This window comes from Pristis pectinata, chromosome 12 (assembly GCF_009764475.1).
Source record: "Pristis pectinata isolate sPriPec2 chromosome 12, sPriPec2.1.pri, whole genome shotgun sequence".
Classification (NCBI taxonomy): domain Eukaryota; kingdom Metazoa; phylum Chordata; class Chondrichthyes; order Rhinopristiformes; family Pristidae; genus Pristis; species Pristis pectinata.
In genome coordinates, this window is record NC_067416.1 from 6,971,463 (window position 1) to 6,995,772 (window position 24,310).

The 24,310-nt window shown below is 45.6% G+C and overlaps 1 protein-coding gene across 2 annotated transcripts; it reads right to left on the minus strand.

The window, feature by feature from the left end:
• Positions 1 to 1,733: 1,733 nt before the first annotated feature.
• borcs7 (BLOC-1 related complex subunit 7) lies at positions 1,734 to 23,914 on the minus strand. 2 transcript variants are annotated; one of them, XM_052027242.1, is made up of 6 exons: positions 23,647 to 23,914; positions 15,823 to 15,885; positions 13,613 to 13,656; positions 12,592 to 12,612; positions 6,694 to 6,783; positions 5,235 to 5,329 (listed from the first exon to the last, which is right to left on the minus strand). In XM_052027242.1, the coding sequence occupies exons 1-5, from the start codon at positions 23,776 to 23,778 to the stop codon at positions 6,732 to 6,734; spliced, it is 312 nt and encodes a 103-aa protein (XP_051883202.1). In that variant the 5' UTR covers positions 23,779 to 23,914; the 3' UTR covers positions 5,235 to 5,329; positions 6,694 to 6,731. The 2 variants fall into 2 exon arrangements, with proteins under 2 accessions (XP_051883201.1, XP_051883202.1); XM_052027241.1 differs by lacking the exon at positions 6,694 to 6,783 and having other exon boundaries at positions 1,734 to 5,329; positions 23,647 to 23,900.
• Positions 23,915 to 24,310: the final 396 nt, after the last annotated feature.

Here is a 24,310-nt window from a genome sequence, read left to right on the forward strand (position 1 = left end):
TGGAAGCAAACATGATCGTGACATTTAATATGCATTTGGACAGGCACATGCAGGGAATGGAGGGACAGAGACCATGTGCAGGCAGGCAGATAGGTTTAGGTTAATTTGGTATCATGTACGGCACAGGCATTGTGGGCCAAAGGGCCTGTTCCTATGCTGTAGTGCTCTATGTTCTCTGTTCTACGTTAACTTCCTCTGGGGCTATTCACTTTGCAATATTTTTGATTATCCATGAACAAATATATAATATTTACACATATAAAAATCGATATATTGTAGACGTAAAACATTTATTTCAAGCTTTTGGGTTTCAATAGCACTAAAGATAAGGGATAAGGCTGTTTACAACAGCTGTAATTGAGATTGATAGAACGTGTAGCATCTTATCACTCCCAGTGATAAATGAGGTAAACAGACTTTCAAGGCTCTACCATGAAATATTTTCAAAAGGCAGGAGATAGGGTGCAGAACAAAGTTCAAGGAATTGAACAGAAAGTCAAAAAGAAACCAGTTTCCCCTCAAAGGACTCTCTATACTTCTCGCTGCCTTGCTAAAGTAGCCAACATCATCAAAGACCCCATGCACACTGGATATTCTCCCTTCATCCCCCCCCCCCCCCCCCAATCAGGCAGAAGATACAAAAGCCTGCAGGCATGTCCCACCAGGCTCAAGGACAGCTTCTATCCTGCTGGTATAAAGCTATCCTTCCTGTGATGGGGCGACCAGAATTTCACACAATACTTCAAGTGCAGCCGAACCAAAGTTTAATACAGTTGCAACATGACTTCCTGACTCTTATACTCAATGTCCTGACCAATGAAGGCAAGCATGCCATATGGCTTCTTTCCTACCCTATCTACTTGTGTGACCACTTTCAGGAAGGTATGAGGTTGGACCCCTAGATCCCTCCGTACATCAATGCTGTTAAGATTAAGATATCTTTATTAGTCACACGTACATCGAAACACACAGTGAAATGCATCTTTTGCATAGAGTGTTCTGGGGGCAGCCCGCAAGCATCGCCACGCTTCCGGTGCTAACATAGCATGCCCACAACTTCCTAACCCGTATGTCTTTGGAACGTGGGAGGAAACCGGAGCACCCGGAGGAAACCCACAGAGAAAAACATACAAACAGTGGCCGGAATTGAAGTGTATACCTTCCCCTTACATTTGACCTTCCAAAGTGCAACACCAACACCAGATAATGCTATGAATTCAAGAAAGTACTGGATAAACGTGTCTCTGACATAGTGGTTGGGTGGTATAAAAGGCACTGGAGAACAGTATTCAGATGATGAGCTCAGCTCATCGAGATGCTTCTTAAATGTTGTGAGTGTCTCTGCCTTCTCCATCTTCTCAGGAAGCATGTTCCAAATCTGGTCTTCGGTTTAAACCAGTGGCATGATCAAACAGTTTTTTATACATCAAAGTTATGTTTTATACATCAAAATCAACAACAAAGTTTTTAGCCTTCAGGATTTGGCACATATCCAGCACTGTGTGACAGGTCCCAGATTTCATAGTTTGTAATTACTTACTTTATACAGCCATTAACCTCAGTACTTCCCACATTACCGACCCCTCTACTCGGAGAAGGGGTCCATTCTGCAGGAAACTGATGGGAAGTGGGAAGAAAACTCAGTGCTGGGGGAAAGGTTGGACTCTGTTGTGATGGTCTCTGTTGTGAGAAAAGGTTCTCCTAGGTAGAGGACTCTGGACACAGTCTTTGGATTTTGGAAAAGGATTTATTAACAAAGACAAATGCGAGAACAGAATGAACGGGAACGGATGCACACTCGCACACGGGTGATCGCGAAACATGAGGGGAGTCGCAACGGGGGTGAAGTGTGCGCACGCACGCACACACAGAGCAAACTAGTTACAAACGATCAGGGAAAACACAATACAGTGCCTGAACCCCCTGAATCTGGACAAGCATTGGCTCTACGCTACCGGGAATCTACTTAGGATGCTCCTAAACCCCTGTGAAAGCGCACACTCTTTCCAGTGGTCCCTCAGCGTGGTTTTGACTCCTGCAGCAATCAAAAAGAGGAAGAGCCACGCACACGTGGCATTCTTTATAGTGCTGGGGAGCTGGGTGGAGCTAGCTCAGGTAATTCAACAGGTCCAATAGGTCATGGCCAGGTTCAAAATGTGTGCACGGGGACCAATGGCCAAGAGTGTGTACTAATGAGTGGGTGGAGCCAAACCTTGATGGACAGTGGTGTCGCTTTCAACTAGTACTTGGTGTCACATGACAGCCATGACCTTTCACACCACAGTCTCTGAGGGAAAACGGCTGCTGACCTGTAACTGGATTCATTTGTGTAGAGAGATTACTTGGAACAATAAATCCTTTGGGCAAAACAGGAGGAGAGAATCAGAGGGAAATGTGATGACTCAAGAAAAGCCTGCAGAGTCTGTTCCTTCTGTCACTGATGGGGGTGGATGTTGAGGAGGAAATCCAGGAAGTAAAGATCCAGCAAACCTCGCTCCCTGCCCTGGGGACCTGCAAGATCATCTTCTGATCTAGGGTCTGCTCCATGGAGCAGGATGAGACATCCTTGTGTTTCTTCTTCCAAAAGGTTCACGGAAAGAAACCTGTGATCAGAAGTCTGAAGGGAGAAGATGACTTAATAGCATCCTTATAGCTTGGAGACACAAGAGACTGCAGATGCTGGAATGTGGAGCTAAAAACAAACAGCTGGAGCCACTCAGACAGCATCTGAGGAGGCAAAGGGATGGTTGACATTCCAGGTTGAGACCCTGCATCGAGCATCTTTGGATCTCCTGTCCACCTGGTAATCTCTTCCCTTGGACAGAGCTCAGAACAGAGTATCTGTTTTGGGAATCTGCTGTCAGGCATTTAAACAATATGGCTTAACCAAGAGAGCCAAATGAGGGCAATTGGTGCCTCAAGTGCTGGGATATATGAACTACTGTATTATGTATTTGTAAATGTTACAGATAAAGTATACTTTTGGGTTGGTGCAGGGTCTCATCCCGAAATATCGACAATCTCCTTACCTCTACAGATGCTGCATGACCTGCTGAGTCCCTCCAGCAGTTTTTTTTTGATATTTTGTTATCAAGCTTACAGCTTGATATGTTTAAGGACCTGCAGATCTTTCTATGCCTGGCTCTATAACATCAAGGCCACAGACAGCACAGCTTTCCATCTTCTACCTCAGACTTTTCAGATAACAAGTCTGAAGCAGTCATTGACCCTGGATGAGCTGACAAGGTCCACCCGTTCCTCCAGAATGAATAAACTCTTGGAAGTGATGTCTTACCAGCTGAGTTGTACTTGGCTGCATGTGTCAGAATCCAGCCAGACCTGGAAGTGTATGGCACTGTTTCTCTTGCTGGCAGCACATCAAAATCCACAAGGGCACCATCACTCACATTTACAAACAGAAGGGGAAGGGATCATAAATTGGTGAACTCTCTCTCTGAAAACTTCTGAGGTGGAAGAACCCCATGATGGAGACACAAGAGACTGCAGATGCTGGAGTCTGGAGCAACCAACTATCTACTGGAAGAACTCGGCAGGTCGAGCAGCATTTGTCAGGGGGAAAGGAATTGTCAATGGTCCGGGTCAATACCCTGCATCAGGACAGAGTGGAGAGGCAAGATGGACCTCATGATGTTTGCTTTTACTGCTTCCCACCAGTGCATCAGGGAACCAGGGGTTTAGTAGTCTTCCAACCTGCATAATGTGGATGATGAGGTTCTGTCCACGAGCATCACCAATTAACTTTTGTCTTTTCTGGGGCTGTCGATTCACCTGGTTTGTACCCAGCAGGAAGGTCTTTAATAACATTACTCAGATACCATCACCTATGTGTAGGACGTTTGCTTAGCTTGGACCACAAGGTCTTTGACATTCTATCATACATGTACATGACAGACATTATCTCCAAAATGGGGCTTGGGGAGGGAGTCCACAATTGAAAACTATGCTCTACAGACATCAGCAATGGTGTCCAAATTAATGGGTGGGAAACACAAAGCTCCCCACTCAAATCCTGTTAGACAAGGCTGTCCTCTATTCCCTAACTTTAGTTGTCTTAAGCCTTTTGCCAAATCCAACAGGAAGGATGCGGGAATATACGAGGTAAAGATCCCAGACAGCAGAGACACTCCGGTCAAAGCCTCCCTGTATGGACCACATTGTCGACCTCTGCTCAGTTCCAACATCAGTCTACAGGTTGATGAGCACCTGCCACCAGTTCTAACTGGCCTCAGGCAAAATAGTTGCAGCAATATAACATCAAGCAGCCTTGTTCACTTGGTGCCTCGTAAACACTTCCTGTCTGCGGCTGGAAGGGTCAACACCAAGAATGAGAAAGGACGGACACATACAGAGACAGCGATTAGAACAAAAATCTGCCAATAAATCCCTCAGGAGGGAGAGCTCTCAGCTTCAGCTGAAGGATGTTGTGAAATGTAAGCAACACATCCATTGAAGAGACAGATGTAACTATGCAACAGTGAGTTTTATACACAGTAAGTGTAATAAACTTCCAAAGCTTCCTTTACAATATAGCATCAAAATTGATTCCAATAAATATTAAATACAATATTGTACCTGTTGAGTTCAAGTTAAACTCATGATTTCACATGGAGATTTGACCATACACATTAACAGCATAGCATTGATACATAGCCAACTGTGTGTTGCTGGGACACAGAAAATATCCAATTAACTACAAATTAATTCTCGTCTTATTCCAGGCTAAGACTGCCAGATAGGTCAATGGAAGTTAGACCAGTGGCCTGACAATACAACAGTCAATTTCGACCGATGATAATGGATTCAGCCATTGAAGATAACACAGAATTTAGTACTGGTATTGCAAATATAATTATTAAAAAACACAAACGTGTTTTAAGCATCACCCTTGACACGACAACAGCAACACTTCCCGCCAAACACCGACCCAGCAACACAATGAACCATCGACAATATTGCCGCTTTAAGTTACTATTTACACAGTCAACTTTTCCAATGCCCCATGACCACATATGTGTTCCTCAAGAACAGAAGCTGCCGTGTGCTTCTTATCAGCACCAGGTCCAAGCAGCACACTTGAGAAGGATCTGGATGCTGCTCGTGAAAGCTTAATGAAGGTGTGTTAACATTCATGATCCTTGCTGTATCGAGAGCTCAGACAACACTCTCTTTCCCCCCACCCCACCCACCCATTTTCCACCCCCCCACCTTCCACCCAGGGCTTCATCAGGGAGTAATATTATCTTGCCATCTTCCAGTTCACTTTAAGAGATGCTTCAGTTGGTCCTGAAGGTTTGTAGAAAGTTCAACGCTGTTAATTGAGAGAGAAAAAGATCCAATTACATTTAATCTGGTAATCTGGATTTACAGTAACCATCCAATGCTTAAACAAATAACACCATCCTCCTTTCCTCTTTGATTTAATTTTACATTATTGATTGTACAGATGATGAAATGAATAAGTGAAGCACTTGCTTCATGTTTGAACAAAAATCTTTTATGTATGTAGTAACAAAGGTAATGTTCTGCAAGAACAAAATACTGCAGTTGCTGGAAATTAAAGACCTCACAGATCCAAGTTTGATCTTGACCCGACCTCTGGTGCTGTCTGTGTGGAGTTTGCATGATCTTCCTGTGGCTGTGTGGGTTCCAGTTTCCTCCCACATCCCAAAGATACCTTGGCAGGCTAACTGGCTACTGTGAATCATCCCCTACTTTAGGTAAGTGGCAAAGAATCAAGGGGGAATTGATGATAATGTGAGAGAGAATAAGCTGCAGGGGTACAGGGAAATAAGAGGGGAATGGGACTGCTCTGCTGGCAATCGCTGTGTTGGTTCAATGTGTAATAACTAACTAAAAGGTACCATATTAGGAGTAGATAAAACAAGAGAACATAGATTTAGAGTAAAGAGGAGAGAGATTTACAGGGGATATGAGAGGTAAGTACCTGGATTGCACTGGTGGGAGGGTACATAGAACAACCTCTGGCCCACAATGTTGTGCCGACATTTTATCCCGCTCTAATATCTATCTAACCCTTCCCTCCCATTTCTCTTTCATTCACATGTCTATCTAAGAGTCTCTTAAATGTCCCTAATATATCTGCCCCCACAACCTCTGCAAGCAGTGCGTTCCACACACCCACCACTGTCTGCGTAAAAAACTTACCCCTGACATCCCCCTTATACCTTCCTCCAATCACCTTAAAATTATGCCCCCTTGTGTTAGCCATTTTCGCCCTGGGAAAAAATCTCTGACTGTCCACTCGACCTATGCCCCTTATCATCTTGTACACCTCTATCAATTCACCTCTCATCCTCCTCCTCCACCAAAGAGAAAAGCCCTAGCTCACTCAACCTATCCTCATAAGACATGCTCTCCAATCCAGGCAGCATCCTGGTAAATCTCCTCTGCACCCTCTCTAAAGCTTCCACATCCTTCTTATAATGAGGTGACCAGAACTGAACACAACATTCCAAGTGTGGTCTAACCAGAGTTCTACAGAGCTGCAACATCACCTCACGGCTCGAACTCAATACCCCGACTAATGAAGGCCAACACTCCATACGCCTCCTTAACAACCCTATCAACCTGCACGGCAACCTTGAGGGATCTATGGACATGGACCCCAAGATCCCTCCGTTCCTCCACACTGCTAAGAGTCCTGCCACTAACCTTGTATTCTGCCTTCGAATTCGATCTCCCGAAGCGTATCACTTCACACTTTTCCAGGTTGAACTCCATCTGCCGATGATCATGCAAACTCTACACAGACAGCACCAGAGGTCAAATCACAAGATCCCAAGACAAAGGAGCAGAAGTAGGCCATTCAGCCCATTGAGTCTGCTCCATGAGTTAAACTAAAACTATTCCTATCTAGTCCCAATTTCCGGCCTTATTCCCATATCCTTTGATACCTTGACTAATTAGACACCTATCAATCTCCTCCTTAAACGCCCCCAGTGATCGGGCCTCCACAGTTGTATGTGGCAAAGAATTCCATAAATTCATTACCCTCTGGCTAAAGAAATTTCTCATTTCTGTTTTAAACCAGTACCCTCTAATTCTAAGACTGTGCCCTCTAGTCCTGGACTCACCCACCATGGGAAACAGCTTAGCCACATCTACTCTGTCCAGTCCTTTCAACATTCAAAATGTTTCTATGAGGTCCCCTCTCATTCTTCTGTACTCCAGTGAGTACAGTCCAAGAGCTGACAAACGCTCATCGTATGTCAGCCCTTTCATTCCGGGAGTCATCCTTGTAAATCTTCTCTGAACCCTCTCCAACATCAGTACATCCTTCCTAAGATAAGGGGCCCAAAACTGCACACAATATTCCAAATGAGGTCTCACCAGTGCCCCATAGAGCCTCATCAACATTTCCTTACTTTTATACGTTATACCTCTCGGAATGAATGTCAACATCGCATTCGCTTTTTTTTAAACCGCCGATCCATCCTGGTGGTTAACCTTTAGGGTATCCTGCACGAGGACCCCCAAGTCCCTTTGTACTTCTGCACTTTGAATTTTCTCCTCATCTAGATAATAATCTGCCTATTTATTTCTTCTTCCAAAGTGTACAACTGCACATTTCTCAACATTGAATCTCATCTGCCATTTCTTTGCCCATACTCCTAAACTATCTAAGTTTCTCTGCAACCTTGCTGTTTCTTCAATACTCCCTAGTCCTCCACCTATCTTGGTGTCATCTGCAAACTTAGCCACAAAACCAGTTACTCCATAATCCAAATTATTGATGTACAATTTAAAAGAAGCAGCCCCAACACCAACCCCTGCAGAACATCTCTGGTAACCGGCAGCCAACCAGAACAGGATCCCTTTATTCCCACCCTCAGGTCAGGATCAAACATGGATCTGTGAGTGTAGTTGAAGCTGGGTCACTAACACCATTTAAAAAGTACTTAGATGAGCAGTTAAATTGCCTAGGCACAGAATGCCACAGACCAAGTACAGGGAGATGGTGTTGATATGAAAGGGTGCCCATTGGTTGCATGGATGTGTTGGGCCAAATGGCCTGTTTTCATGCTGTACAATTCTGACTCTATGAAGGGCTTTCAGCCCATTATATCCCTGCCAGTTGAAAAAAAGCTATACAGGCTAATCCCACCTTCCAGCACTGGGTCCTTGGCCTGTGGTGACATATCCAAGTACGCTCAAACTGCGATGAGAGTTTCTGATTCCACAACCTCTCAGGCAGCGAGTTCCACAACCCCGATCATTCTCTGGGTGAAAAATATTTTCCTCATCTCTAATCCCATCACCAATGACTTTAAATCTACACCCTCGGTTTTCAACCTCTTTACTAGGGCAAGTGCGTCCTTCCTATTTACTCTATGTAGGAACCTCATAATTTTATGCACCTCATTTAAGTCTTTCCTCAGCCTCCTCTGTTCCATAGAAAACAACCTCAGCCTATCCAATCTCTTCTGACAGCTAGAATTTGTCATGCCCGGCACCGTGGTCAAAAACCTCCTCTGTACTCTCTCCAGCAGAATCACGTCTTTCCTATGATGCAGTGACCAGAACCGTGCACAGTACTCAAGCTGCAATCTAACTTTTGTTGCAGACATTTATATGACTTGGCTTAGGGACAAAAACATCCTTTATGCCTTTCTAACCATCTGGCTTGTCCTGCCACCTTCAACGGTCTGTAGAAATGTTCTGTGTTGTCCTTCTGTTCTTCCAGTCATTCAACATCCTCCCATTTATTCTATACTCCGCTTCATCTTATTTCACCTTCCTAAGTGCATTACCACACACTTCACTAAATTCCATACAGCAATATTCTGTTCTTTTGACCAGATCACGATGAAAGCTTTTGTTCTCACTGTCAACCACATGCCATTTTTTGTATCATCTGCAAACCTTTATCTGCTCCCTACATATTGAGTCTAAATTATTAATACATCCAAAGATAAAGGTACTGAGTACCAAGGGCTGTGGGATGCCCCAATACAAGCCTTCCATTCACAAAACACCTAGTCATCTTTGCTTCTTGCCACCTTGCTAATGTTGGATTCAATGAGCTTTTACCTTGACCAGCTCGCCAAATGGAACCTTGTCAAAAGTCTTGCTAAAAGTTTTGGTTGTTCCTACTGGTTCAACTGTGTTAGTTTTTTTTTTACATTATAATAAACCACAGTAAACAAGAATGGTAAGAGATAAGTTATTTCTGTCTCTAGTATACTTTAATCACCATTACAATGAGTTGTCAATTTTCCCTCATCTGTTCTGTCTGCAAGAGAGATGTGACATCTTCTGTAATAATAAAGATGCAGCTCAATGGCCAGTGTTCTATCAAGGAATGCAGACACTTTATACAGTGAATGGAACATGGGTAAAGCACCAGACGTGTTTGACCTACCTCATATAACATTAGATTGCATTCAGATCATCCTCACTGCTTCACCTTCCCAGCTCTACAACCCTCCACATTCTCTGTACTCCTGCACATCTCCTACTTTAATCACTTCTGATCATCAATCTGAAACATTAACTGTTTTACTCTCTCTCCACATATGCTGCCTGAGCAGCTGAACATTTCCAGCATTTTATGTCCTGTTTTGTATTTTAATCACTCTGCCACTGCTGGCTGTGTTTTCAGATACCTAGGTCTTTTGTTCTGGAATTCCCTCCCCGAACCTCGCACCTCTCCTTTAAGATATTCCTTAAAACCTTTGACCAAGCTTTTTGTACTATGATCTAACATTTTTTGTGGCTCAATATCAAAATTTATTTGATAATTCTCCTACGAGACTGTTAAAATGTTAAAAACGATGCAAATTGTTGATATTGTGGTTGCGGATATAAATAGTGCGATTTTTAAAGCACGCGCAACACATGAATGAGCACGTCTCTCAACAGCTGAAGAGCATATGCAAAGTTTGAGCATGTTTGGAACATCTTGCGCGAGTGTGAATCACAAATGAAAAGCTTTGGAACAAAGTGTTATGATGGTGATAAGACACCTGTGGGATGACCTTCCCTCCCTCATGCACAGTGGGGGGGGGGGGGGGGGGGGGGGAGTGAGGGTGGTGGTGTGGGGAAGGAACATCAATCTGTTGGCCACCAGATGCTTGCTCCTCTCTGGCTGGCCATCAGCATGTTCCCTTCCTTATCTGCACTGCCATGAAGCTTCAAGGATCTTTCACTATGTTGAAAAATGTGAAAATAACCTGAACTATAAATCTGGAATAGAAGGTCAACCAGTAAACTGTGCTGACCTCTTCCTAGCTTTACAACATTCCAGTTAAGGTCTCCAAGACATGAAGGACAGACAAATGTCAAAAAGGACAATAAATTTAAAGGAGATGTGTGGGGCAATGTTTTTTTTTATTTGACACAAAGAGTGGTAAGTGCCTGGAATGTGCTGCCAGGGGTGATGGTGGAGGCAAATACAATAGAGGTGTTTAAGAGGCTCTTAGATAGGCACATGGATGTACAGAGAATGGAGGGGTATGGACCTTGTGTAGGCAGAAGGGATTAGTTTAGTTAGGCATTTAATCACTAGTTTAATTAGTTCAGTACAACATCGTGGGCCAAAGGGCCTGTTCCTGTGCTGTACTGTTCTATGTTCTGATATTACAGTCACTTTTCTGATGCTGATGGACTCAACAGGACAGCACAGTTCCAGTGACCCAGGTTCGATGTTGACCTCAGGTGCTGTCTGTCTGCGACTAACTGGGTTTCTCCTGGATGCTTCGGTTTCCTTCCACATCCCAAAGACATACTGGTAGGTTAACTGGGTACTGTCGATTACCCCTAGAGTTAAGTGGGAGGCTGGAGAATTGGGAGGGAGTTGATGGGCATGAGAGAGAGAGAATAGTTTATAGGGAAATAAGTGGAGGAATGGGACCAACGGGAATGTTCCAAGAGTGAGTATAGGCTCAGTAGGCCCAATGGCAGCATCTTATGTTGAGGACTAGAGTATGGTGAGCTTGAAGCTTGACAAATCCCACAGACCTGCTGATTTACACCACTACGTTTTCAAAGAGGTGGGTTTAGCGGTGGATGCCCTGTTATCATCGGATTTTGAAACTTCTCCTGTGTATTGGAGGCTATCAAACAGAGGAGAGAGAAAAAACAGAACTACCAACCTATCAGCCCAAGGCTAGTGGTAGGGAAAATGCTGAAATCAAAAAGGAAGGATGCAATAGCAACACACCTTGAAAAGAATAATAGGATTAAGCAGAGTAACATGGATTTATGAAGAGAAAAGTCATATTTGACTGATATATTTGAGTTCTTTGACTGGTAGAATAGCAAGGGAGAACTGGTGGATGTAGTGTATTCGGATTTCTGGAAGGCTTCTGATAGTGTCCCGTGCAGTAGATTGGTTAACAATGTTAGAGCATGTGGAATTGGGGTAGGTAATGTACTGACATGGATTGGGAATTGGTTAATGGACAGAAAGCAAAGGGGGCGAATTAATACAAGCTGGTAGACTGTGACTAATGGGGTACCATAGGGATCAGCACTTGAGCCCCAGTCCTTACGATCTATGTCAATAATTCGGCTGAGTGTATAAAATGTCACATTCCCAAATTTCCTGCTGATACTAAACTGGGTGTAATTGTGGATATAGGGGGGGATTCAAAGAGGCTTGAAGGGAGGTGCACTAGCTGAGTAAGTGGCTGAGAACATGGCAGATGGAACATAATGTGCAAAATACGTGAAGTCATCCACTCTGGTGCACATGAGAAAAGCCGAAGCTTTGTGATAATGAGAGATTGGGCAGTGTTGATGATCAAAGGGACCTGGGTGTGCTTGTACACAAGTCACTGAAGGCCAAGATGAGCAAGCGATTAAGGCGGCAAGTGGTATGTAATCCTGAGTGTTGGTGAGACTGCACCTGGAGTATTGTGTACAGTTTTGGTCACCATATCCAAGAAAGAATGTACTTGCCAGAGAGGTAATGCAGCAAAGATTCACTAGACTGGTTCCACAAATGGTAGGATTGGGACTGTACTCTCTGGAGTCTAGATGAATGAGAGGAGACCTCACTAAAACTTGCAAAATTCTTCTTCTTTGTAACAAACAATCTGCTGAAAGAACTCAGCAGGTCGAGCAGCAGCTGTGGGAGGATAGGAAGTGTTGACGTTTCGGGTCGAAACCCTGCATCAGGACTGAGAGTGGAGAGGCAAGATAGCCAGTATAAAGAGAAGGAGAGGACAAGAATGGATTCCGAGGTGATTGGAGGACTGAGGAGGGGTGTAAGATTACAGGCAGGTAGTGCCAGGGTGGGGAAGGCAGCAGGGTTGGAAAACTGTGGCAGGTGAATGATAGATGGAGGCAGACCATCTTTCTCTTTAACTTGTCGGCTGCAAAGGCCATATGACTGATGTTCTAGTGTGCCTTAATCTCCATGTGAGCACAATGCTCTAAGTCACATTAAAGTGAACAGAAACATTTAAAGAAAGGGAGAAATAGTAACAATTACACCAATTAAAATCATTGGAATTTACAACATAGAAGGAAGCAATATCTGCACCAGTCAACCTGATTCCACCTTCCCAGCAAGTTCAGACCAACAACAGTGCAGGGAATACTTACTTTTTCTGTATAGCTTCTTGTCTGTAAAAGAAGAAAGAAACTTAGGGCATTGTATATTTTGTTGCAGGCATGAAATACATTTTACTAAAAATAATTTTAGTTTTATCTATTTTCTTCTCAATACGTGATAAAGTAAACCATTCTTCCATATATTGGAAGGAGTAACTGTACACTGGCCTTAAAGAAATCAGCAGTAATGCTGTTTAAGTACAGCACAGGAGTCAACCAAGTGGACATAATTTTCAGCCAAAAAAAAGACTTGTAAAACTAATCCCAGTTCCCACCTCTTGTTTCCCAGCTCTTTAGACTAAGTGTTCATCCAGTCACATTTTATGGAGCGAAGATTTCTTTCTTCATCCTCCTTTCAGACACCGACCGCTCTTTGGTTAGAATATGTTTCCCCAACTCCCTTATAACGTTCACACCAACTACATTAAATCTATACTCATTGTTTATTAACCTCTTGGCTAACAGAAACCAGTCCCCTGTATAGCCTATCCAGGCTTTCCTTAGTTTTAATTCATCTCTCAGAGCTGCAGAGAGCAAAACTTACAGAAGACCATGTTAACAAAAGAGCATCAATGCCTGATTCACACCTAAAAGAAACATTTTCTAGGTACTTCCCTTAATTTAGCAGGGTTTAAAACTAGCTCATTTTCAAATACATTTACAATTAAAATCATATTGATCATTGTTGGTTAAAATATTTTCACATTTTATATTGATAAATTTCTCTATAGTTAGAATGAATAGTTAATTAACATTTAGTCTAATTTAATGGCAATTTTCTTACTATTTTCCTCCCCCAGACATGCAGGCTTCCAGGATCCAGCAATGCTGCTCTAAAATTTCTCCAACCATGGTTTCTCACATTGAGCTAAAGTGTCTTAAAAATAACCTGGGCATATTCCTAAGGCCTGCATCGATGACCACACCGGATGTTTCGGGATGTAAATTCACACTGGGATGGGATGAAGTAGGGGAAAGATAGGAACAAGAAAAGTAAAGGAATAATACTTACTGGTACTGAAGATGTGTTGTTATAATTGACATTTTACGTAGGCTCTGCCCAAAACAAGGAGAAAATATTGAAAACATTATGGTAGGTGTGAAGACATCAAAATATCAGCAAGAATAGTGAAATGGGAGTCACAGAAAGTATAGACCTTTTGATTACTGTATTTTTTTTTAAAAACAGCAGATTGGGGCATATTCTCCAATGGGCTTGCTAAATCCATTCCCAACCAACGCCACCCTGACCCAATCATTTCTACAATGCTGTTTTGATGAACTTGCTGTGTATAAACTGCCTAGCATATATCCCCCCATTATAACAGTACCTACACTGTAAATAGCACCTAATGGTTTTCTGCAATGCCCTAACATTGTGAAAGATACGATATAATTAAAAATCTTTCTTCATTGTACAACTTCTATGCTATAGTATAACTAATTTGAACTTTTATCCATTATTTTGAGCAAGCCAGTTATTTTATACCTGTCGATCTTTTGATACGTACAAATGTAAGCAATAAGTGATAGCTACCAGGGCTCTATCTATATATGGGCAGTTTTAGAGCACCTGGCTGTTGATGTTCCTAAAGACTATCTTGTCTATCAATTACTCATAATAGCAAACCCATGAGAAGTCGGTTATCCTTGCAGGCTTGCTTGCTGTTTGTTATTATGACGCTATTTCTGGAGGATGGGTAAACTGGTTTATTATTGTCATATGTACCAAGGTACAGTGAAAAACTTTGTTTTACATGCCATCCGTACAGATCAATTCCTCACATCAATACATTGAAGTAGTACAAGGGAAAAGCAATAACAGAATGCAGAATATAGTGTTACAGGTACAGAGAAAGTGCAGTGCAGGCAGACAATAAGGTGCAAGGCCATAATGAGGTAGATTGTGAGGTCAAGAGTCTATCTTATAAAACAAGAGGGCTGTTCAATAGTCTTATAACAGCGGGATAGAAGCTGTCCTTGAGCCCTGTGGTAATTGCTTTCAGGCTTTTGTATCTTCTGCCCGATGGGAGGGGGGAGAAGAGAATGTCTGGGGTGGGAGGGGGCCTTTGATTATGTTGGCTTCTTTGCCGAGGCAGCGAGAAGTGTAGGCAAAGTCAATGGAGGGGAGGCTCATTTCTGTGATGTGCTGAGCTGTGTCCACAACTCTCTGCAGTTTCTTGCGGCCTCAGGCAGAGCAGTTGCCATACCAAGCCGTAATGCATCCGGATAGGATGCTTTCTACAGTGAGGCAGATGCCACATCATTGGGAATTCCAAATGGCCAGATAGTGAACTATCAGTTTTACAGTATTTTGAAGAGCAGGCAAGTTATCCTGTGCGTCTTGGTCATTATCCCTCAAACAACAACATGAAAAGTGAGTTATCTGGTCCGTGTTAGTGGGAGCTTCCAGATATCCTACATTACACTTCCAAATGATTCGACAACAAACTTAAAAATTGGAATGGGACTGATATAAATGGTGAGAGAGTTTAATTTTGTTGTTAATGAGAATTAATTGAAGGCTGAGCATCAATTCCGTGAGCTGTGGATTTGTGGTGCCTGCTCCTTTAAGAATTTCCAAACTGTCCACTTGAAAGCAAAATGGATGACAACAATTGACATGCGACCACAATAAACCAATTATCAGGTAAAATGTGCTGTGCTCCCCTTCCATCACAAGGCCCCGGTTCCCACACTCCCTTGAAACTTAGCAGCTTCACTGGGAAACTTATGATAATATAGTGTAACATTTAAGAAGTGAATGTGTGTTGGGGTATTGATATAATAACATCCAATAGTCTGGAAAATCTGCTAGTTCAGCAAAGTCCCCAATGTGCCGGACTACTGGAGTTATACTGTAGTGGAACCTTTTGAGCACATCCATGAGACCTAAAAAAGGGCCTCAGTTTAAAACTTCAACACTACAGCATTCCCTCCTAGGGACGTGTGTCCCAGTTTTGGCTCTGGAGTGGAACTATAACTGGAACTGGAACTTATGATCTTCTGACTCAGAAGAGAGAGAGTGCTTTTCAATGAGGTAAAACTAGTACAAATACTGTAGTTCTGTCACACTGCAAGAAGCAGTTGTGAGGTAAACAATGAGGACAGTCAAAGTTATTACAGCAACATTTCTAGGAGTGTGTTCCAGGGAATGCTGCAAATAGCAGGTCAGGCAGCATCTGTAGAGAGAGAAATGGAGTTATCACATTAAGTACTTACATCCTCAGAGTGTAGTATGGAGTCCTCTTGCATCACCATGTTTCTAGCTGCCTGACCAAGGAGCTGCAATGGAAAAAAATCAACTCAAAATTTACTTGTTTAAACACAGTACATTGGGGAAATGTTATGTCCATAAGAACATGGGATTATTCATGATAACAGTTCAAAAAGACACTTAATTTTTCATTGAAAAGCTACACAGAATCGAGAGGGCAGGTAGGGTCTCAGCTGGTCGTCTTATCGTAAAAATGGTACCAACATGGATGCAGACAACAAGATTGGGAGTCATGACTGACACTCTTCACCACTAAGTTCTAGGACTTCAGTACAAACCCTGTTTGCTCCCAAGACCTTGTTACTTCTTTAGTTAGGATATAGTCTTTTCAACTTCAGATTCCAATTAGTTTATTGTCACACACACCAGGCTGCAATGAAATTCCTTGCTCAGGAGAAGCTCAAACACAATGCATGGTAATAATAAATAATAACATAAATACAGAGACAACTGCAGAACAACAGAATGGTGCAAAGTGAAGTGGTGCAAACTGAAGTAGTGTGAAAAGAAATGCTAAAGTGACAATAACGGAAGACGTAGAATTAAGGGTTCGAGAACGTGACAGCTCCACTGGGAAGGGGATGTGAGAGAGGTGATTGGGTCAGGAGTCTGACAGCAGTGGGGAAGAAGCTGTTCTTGAGTCTGGTTGTCTGGGTTTTCAAGCTCCTGTATTTTCTAGAAGTTAGAAGAGAGAAAAAGGAATGGCCAGGGTGGCGGTACCCTTGACAATATGCTTAGATAAGATATCTTTATTAGTCACATGTACATCGAAACACACAGTGAAATGCATCTTTGCGTAGAGTGTTCTGGGGGTCAGCCCACAAGTGTCGCCACGCTTCCAGCACCAACATAGCATGCCCACAACTTCCTAACCTGTATGTCTTTGGAATGTGGGAGGAAACCCGAGCACCCGGAGGAAACCCATGCAGACACAGGGAGAACATACAAACTCCTTACAGACAGCAGCCGGAATTGAACCCGGGTCGCGAGCCTTCCTGAAGCAATGCACCGTGAAGATGGACTGGAAGTGATGAGCCCATGATGGACTTCTTGTTGATCAGGGCAAGGCTGGACCAAATAGGTTCCTGTAGGATGGAGTCAAAGGTACTCACATCACAGACAGTGTTATGGCCAAGTAGGCCTATGAAGTATTCCTTCCAGACACTGACGGTCTGTGTCTCTGATGAATTCATTTCCTTTCTTAGCTGTCAGCGAGTTGAAGCCGTGGGTGTTTGGGCCACAGATGACCTCAATAGCGCTGAAGAAACCAAACATCTCAGAGAGCTGCTGAGCTTCCTGTGCTCTCTCCATCCTCCACTTGTTTGTTAGGTCAGGGGTTCTCTGCTTGGTCTTCAGGTGTCTGTAGAGCGGTTCATTTGCCCTTCAGGAATGGTAGCGCTTCCAATCCAGGAGTGCCTTATGTTGGCAATTAATTGGCTTCTTGATCTCTTGGTCATTCTCATCAAACCAGTCCTGACTCTTGGTAGAGAAGCCAAGAGTCTGTTCACAGGTGCCAATCATGGTGCAATTCAGAGCAGCCCACAAGGTGTGGATACACTGTGGTTCCAGGTTGCATGCAAGGAGCTGGCTGGGAAGACTTACCCTTGTGGTGTCTTTAAGAGGTTCAACGTTGTTGCAAGAAGCTCAACGCTTCTATTGACAATCCAGGCCAGACTTGCAGCACACAGCAACACTTGTACAAAGTTGTTAAGGTAAAGTCCCAAAGAACAGGGGAAAACTACGGGTAGAAAGGAACTGCTCTTTAGAATTAAGCAGTGAATAAACACCACAGCTTGACTACCCTTTGTACTCTCCTGATGAGATTGTCCCCGTTGACTCTCACCAACTTCTATCAATGCACGATAGAAAGCATGCTATCTGGATGTATCACGGCTTGGTAGGGCAAGTGCTCTGCCCAGGACCGCAAGAAACTGCAGAGAGTTGTGGACACAGCCCAACACATCACAGCCTCTCCTCCTTGGACTCTGTCTTTACCTCTCGCTGCCTTAGTGAAGACACCAGCAAATTCAAAAACCCCACCCACTGGGTCATTCTCTCTTCTCTTCTACTCCATCAGGTACAAGATACAAGAGCCTGAGGGCACGTACCACCAGACTTAAGGACAGCTTCTACCCCACTGTGATAAGACTATTTAAAGGTTCCCCTATACAATAAGATGGACTCTGACCTCACGATCTACCTTGTTGTGACCTTGCACCTTATTGCACTGCACTTCCTCTGTAGCTGTGACACTTTACTCTGTACTGTTATTGTTTTTACCTGTACTACATCAATGCATTCTGTACTAACCCAATGTAACTGCACTGTGTAATGAATTGACCTGTACGATCGGTATGCAAGACAAGTTTTTCACTGTACCTCGGTACAAGTGACAATAATAAACCAGTACCAATACCAATTGTAGTTGATGGCTGATGCAGCAGCATCTGTGCTAGTGTTAGCAACAGAAGATGAACCTCTACCTCACTATAGCAGTGTAAAGATAATATTAAATGGTGGCTGATACATGGAAAACACCAATCACATAATTTGTGCTGTTATTCACCTCCGTTTAGTTCTACCACTCAGTCTACTCTCAATCATTACCCAAGTGACGGAAGGCATCGTTGACAGTGCTATCAGCAGGCACTTGTTTACATGCCCAACACCAGACTCCCAAAACAGATACCTTTTTTCCTCTGAGCTCGGTCACGGGAAGAGATTACCAAGTGTACAGAGGAAAAGATTTGTGGGTGTGCTAAAAGTCTCTCTGGAAAAAAAATGTAACATCCCCATGATTTTTGGGAATCTCCGGCCCATGACTGCTCACAATAGAGGAGGAAGAGGATTCGGGATGGTGATCAGGTGCAGACAGAAGCCCTGTGAAAGTGGGTGAAGGAGTGTAACACCTCACAAACTACCCACCCTGTCAGGTACCTCCTGCCCCATCCATGGAAGAGTCTGTGGTTCCGACATGGCCTTATCAGCCACTTCAGAACTGACAAGAACAAAAAAAGGTCTTCCTCAATTTCAGCTGAAGACAATTCTCCAATAACTCACTCAACGACACCTTGTGTAGGTTTTACCAGAACCACTCGACACCAGACATCAGCACAGCCTTGATCCAAACATGAAACACACACAACTCCAGAGGCGGGGTGTGCACAGCCACCCTTAAAATCAATGCAACATTCAACGGAGTGTGGTATCAAGGAGCTGTGGTTAAAGTGAAGCCACTAGGTATCAAGGGGCAAAACACTAAGGGTTGGAGCTATGCCTCACACAAAGGAGAATGGTTCTGCTAGTTGGAGGTCAATCACCCCACTTCCAGAACATCTCACCAGAAGCTCCTCAGGGCAGGGTCCTAGGCCCAACCACCTTCAGCAGCTTCATTAATAACTTTCCTTCCAGCATAAGGTCAGAAGTGGGGACGTTCACCGATTGCTGCATAATGTTCAATTCCATTAGTAACTCCTCAGCAAATGAAGCAGTCCAAGACCTAGACAACATTCAGGCATAGGCTGATATGTGACAAGTAATATTTAATGCTACACATGCCAGGAATGACCAACTCTAGCCACCTAACCTGACGTTCAACCATACTACTATCAGAAGATCCCACATCATCAACGTCCTGGGTTACCATTATCCAGAAACTCAAAGTGCTCCAGATTCCAGCATCTACAGTCTCTTATGCATCTATGTTTTACAGCTGTTGACTGAAAGATAAATATTGGCCAAGGTACTGCCCATATCTCTTTTACCCATATTGGACAAAACTGCCCATACCTCAATTAAATATTATCATAGGATCTTTGATACCAATCTAAGAAGGTACAAGTAACCTCAGATTAATGCCCCATCTGAAAGACAGCACCTCTGACTGTTATCTGGCTGGTCACTTTGAGCAAAATATAAACTTGTGGAAGAACTCAGCAGGTCAAGCAGTATCTGTGGAGATGAAGGAATAGTCAATATTTCAGATCAAGTCCCTGATCAGGGATAACAGGAAGTAAATGTGAGTGTGGGGCTCGCTGGATTGTGCCTCCTCAGATGCCGCCTGATTTGCCGAATTCTTCCAGAAGTTTTTTTTTAAAAGCTCTAAACATACTTCTATCTCACCTCATCTCATTGCCGTGAAATAAAGAGGCTGCCATGAGTCAGCTTCAGTGAACAGGGAAACACAATTAACACTTCAGGTCAATGAGTATTCATAAGAATTGTACTGTTAATTCTGTTAGTACCACCTCAGATGCTGCCTGATCTCCTGAGTATTTCAAGCATTCGCTGCTTTTATTTGAAGGACAGAAGGACTTGCTCTTCCACAGATTTTATTTTGTGATGTTGATTTAATAAGTGCATACAAAATGATGTCCACTTCTCTCCAAAATAGCGAGATTGTTTATATCCATTTGATATGCACTGATTCAGTGTTCTATCTGAGAGATGACATCTCCACCAGTGTATCACCCTCTCAGCATTGCCCGGCAGAGTCAAGCCAGCAAGGCAAGCATTGATCAACTTTCAGAGCAATTTCACAAGCCACTCAAGGTCAACAACGTTTAGAGTCAGATACAAACTGAGCAGGAATTACACAACTGATAGGCTTTCTTCACACTAAAGATGATTGCTGACGCTACCTTCTTGATTTTCATGTAGTTTTGTTTGGTAAAGCTGTTCTTTTTTTTATAACAATTAGATAGTTTCATGACAATTAATACTGGGTTCTCTTTAAAAAAGAATCCAGATTATTTAAAATTAAATTCCCCCACAGCCAAGGTGGGAGTCAAACTCATATCTTCAAATCATCAATCCAGGCTTCTAGCTACCAGCCTCTCAGCTCCAGCAACCCAGGTTTGATCCTGACAGGGATGTGGAAACTCCACGTCTGCATGGAGTTTCCACATTCTCCCCAAGTTTGCTCCGGGTGCTCCAGTTTGCTCCCACATCCCGTTGGTGACTGTACTTGACCTCAAGTGTAAGTGGGAGAATCGAGAGGATGTTAATGGGCGTGCTTGAGAAAAAGAGGTTACAGGGCAATAAGTGGGCGAATAGCATTGCTCTAGGAACCAGCAAAGATCAGATGGGTCAAATGGCCTCCTTCTACATGGCAAAGAAGTGTGACACTTGCATCACACCTTGGCACGGCAACTGCTCTGCCCAAGACCACAAGAAATTGCACAGAGTTGTGAACACAGCCTAGTCCATCATGCAAACCAGCTTGCCCTCCATGGATTCTGTCTACACTTCTCACTGCCTCAGTAAAGCAGCCAGCATGGTCAAGGATCTCTCCCACCTCGGACATGCTCCCTTCTCCCATCAGGCACAAGATACAAAAGCTTGAGAGCATGTACCACCAGGCTCAAGGACAACTTCTATCCCACTGTTATCAGACTCTTGAATGGACCTCTCATACACTAAAGATGAACTCTTGATCTCCTAATCTACCTCGTCATAGCCCTTGCATCTTATTTGTCTAGCTGCACTGCACTTGCTCTGTAATTGTAATATTATATCTTGCATTGTATTTTCCTTTTGTACAATCTCGATGTATTTTATCTATGGAATGATCTGTCTGGATGGCATGCAAAACAAAACCTTTTCACTGTATCTCAGTATACTGGTACAACTTCTTCATGCAGAAGGTAGTGCGGAGATGGAATGGGACGCCAGAGGAAGGTCCAAGGCAGACACAAGAGACTGCAGACGCTGGAATCTGGAGCAACAAACAATCTGCTGGAGGAACTCAGCAGGTCGAGCAACATTTGTGGGAGGAAAGAGATTCAGGTTGAAAAGGATTGATGCAGGGTTTCAACTTGAAACATCGACAAGTCCTTTCCTCCCACAGATGGTACAGGGCAGTAATAACAACATTTAAAAGACATTTGAATAAATTCATGGATAGGAGGCGTTTAGAGGGATATGGGCCAAATGGGCACCTTGCTTGGCATGGATGAGTTGGGCCAAAGGGCCTGTATCCAAGATGTGTGACTTGGTGACAAGTCGATTCAATCCCAGTCCATGCTACTGTGCCCTTACATCTGTGTGTGCACTCCATAAGCTTGGTGAAGCTCACTGACACAGCGGACAAATGAACCAGTTTGTTTATGAGAAAGATTTTATCCACTGGTAACCAGATAAGAGCTGTGGGTGGGGGCCGGGTGAGGGGGAGATGGAGTGGGTAGGACAGAGGAGATGAGGGGAGAGAGGGGAAGTGGTTAGATGGTGTGGGGGGGGGGGGGAGTGGGATGGGCAAGTGGGGACAGGGTGCCTGTGGAGTGAGGCTGAGGGGCGGACAGGGGGCTGTGGGGGTATCAGAGTCTGGGCAAGTGGGACACAGTCCCAACCCTGGGGCCAATGCCAGGGGACTGGGGATGGAGGGTAAGCGGGGGGAGTGGGGATGAGGTGTGGGGGCCGAGGCCAGGGACAAGCCGCATTTCTGGGGGTGGGGTGGGGGATGGGGGAGTGGGGGACTGGGGATGGGGGCCAGGGGCCATGACTGAGCCCCAACCCTGGGTGTGGGTGGGGGAGGGTGGGGGACTGGAGACCAGAGGTGGGGTTTGGGAATAGGTGGGTGACCCAAGACTGGGAGGGTGGCACAGGTGTGGGGATATGTGGGGGTGGGGGGAACCGGGGAGGGTTGGGGATGGGGGGGGGGGGTTTGGGGACCAAGGATGGGGGGAGATGGGTGGGGGGGAGCAGGGTGAGGGTTGGGAAGGGGTTGGTGGGGGGAGGGGTGGGGAAAGGGGTTGGTGGGGGGAGGGGAAGGGTGGGGACCTGGGAAGGGGGTGGGGGGGATGGGGAAGGGAAGGGTGGGGACCTGGGAAGGGGGTGGGGGGGATGGGCGGGGGGAGGGGTGGGGGGTACCCGGGACGGGACGGGGGGTGAGGACCCGGACCAGGGGTGGGGTAGGTGGAGAGGGAATGGGGTTTTGGGAATCTGGGATGGGTGGGGGGGGGGGAGCAGATGTGGGGGTGAGGATAGGGATGGGGACTGGGGAGGGGAGGGGGACGGGGAAGGGACCCAGGGTGGGGGGGGGGGGTTGGGGGGGGTGGGGATGGGACCCGGGACTGGGGGGGGGGGGGGGAAGAGGGGGAATGGGGGGGTGGGGATGGGACTCGGGACCAGGGGGGGAAGAGGGGGAATGGGGGGGGTGGGGATGGGACCCGGGACCGGGGGGGGGGGGTAAGATTGGGATGGGGCGGTGGGGGGGGGGGGCGGGGATGGGGATGGGACCCGGGACCGGGGGGGGGGGGGAAGATTGGGATGGGGCGGTGGGGGGGGGGCGGGGATGGGACCCGGGACCGGGGGGGGGTAAGATTGGGATGGGGCGGTGGGGGGGGGGCGGGGATGGGACCCGGGACCGGGGGGGGGGGGGGGTAAGATTGGGATGGGGCGGTGGGGGGGGGGGGGCGGGGATGGGACCCGGGACCGGGGGGGGGGGGGTAAGATTGGGATGGGGCGGTGGGGGGGGGGCGGGGATGGGACCCGGGACCGGGGGGGGGGGGTAAGATTGGGATGGGGCGGTGGGGGGGGGGCGGGGATGGGACCCGGGACCGGGGGGGGGGGGGGAAGATTGGGATGGGGCGGTGGGGGGGGGGGGGGCGGGGATGGGACCCGGGACCGGGGGGGGGGGGGGAAGATTGGGATGGGGCGGTGGGGGGGGGGGGCGGGGATGGGACCCGGAGCCACAAACCTGACCCTTAAAGGGGAGGGACCGGCGGTTATTTCCTGCCGGCCATCCTATTTTCCCGACGCCCCGCCCGTACCTCGGAGCTGCGGGAACCCTTCAGGATCTGCTTGGTGAGCGCGATCACGTCCGTGGTGCAGGCGGAGACTTTCTCCGACAACAAACCTTTCACCGACTGCCCGAAGCGGGCCTGCGGCTCCGCCGCCGCCATCTTCCCCGCGCGTACGGTGGCCGGGAGCGCCCGTCGGCACCCGGCGTTTCGCTACCGCCGGGGAGAGCCGGCCACTGCTCTGCTGCTGATGCTGCAGGGAATGTCCATACACCTCCCTGCTGCAGACACCTTTACACTTGACACCTTTAACATACCTACAATTTTAAAACCTTGCATTATAAATTTTAACCTTTTTAATCTAAGAATCCTGGGTAACAAGATTGGTAAATTAAATAAATAAATGGCAACTTGGTTAATTATTGCCACATGTCCAGTGAAAATATTTGTTTTGCGTGCCATCCACACAGATCAGTTCATTGTAGCTGTACATTGAGGTAGAACAAGGGAAAACAATAACAGAATGCAGAATAAGGTGCTACAGGGAAGGTGCGCTGCAGGCAGACGATAAGGTGCAAGGCCATAACGAGCTAGATTGTGAGGTCAAGAGTCCACGTTATCATTACTAGGGAACTGTTCAATAGTCTTATGACGGCGGGACAGAAGCTGTCCTTGAGCCTGGTGATTCCTGCCT

Excerpts from the sequence above, each read along its gene's own strand:
- borcs7 (XM_052027241.1), bottom strand. The coding sequence starts at position 23,778 with ATGGCGGCGGCGGAGCCGCAGGCCCGCTTCGGGCAGTCGGTGAAAGGT. Across the intron at positions 12,613-13,612 it reads ACAACACATCTTCAGTACCA|ACAAGAAGCTATACAGAAAA; the intron begins GTAAGTATTATT and ends CTTCTTTTACAG. Across the intron at positions 5,330-12,591 it reads CAAGAAGCTATACAGAAAAA|CGTTGAACTTTCTACAAACC; the intron begins GTAAGTATTCCC and ends CTCAATTAACAG.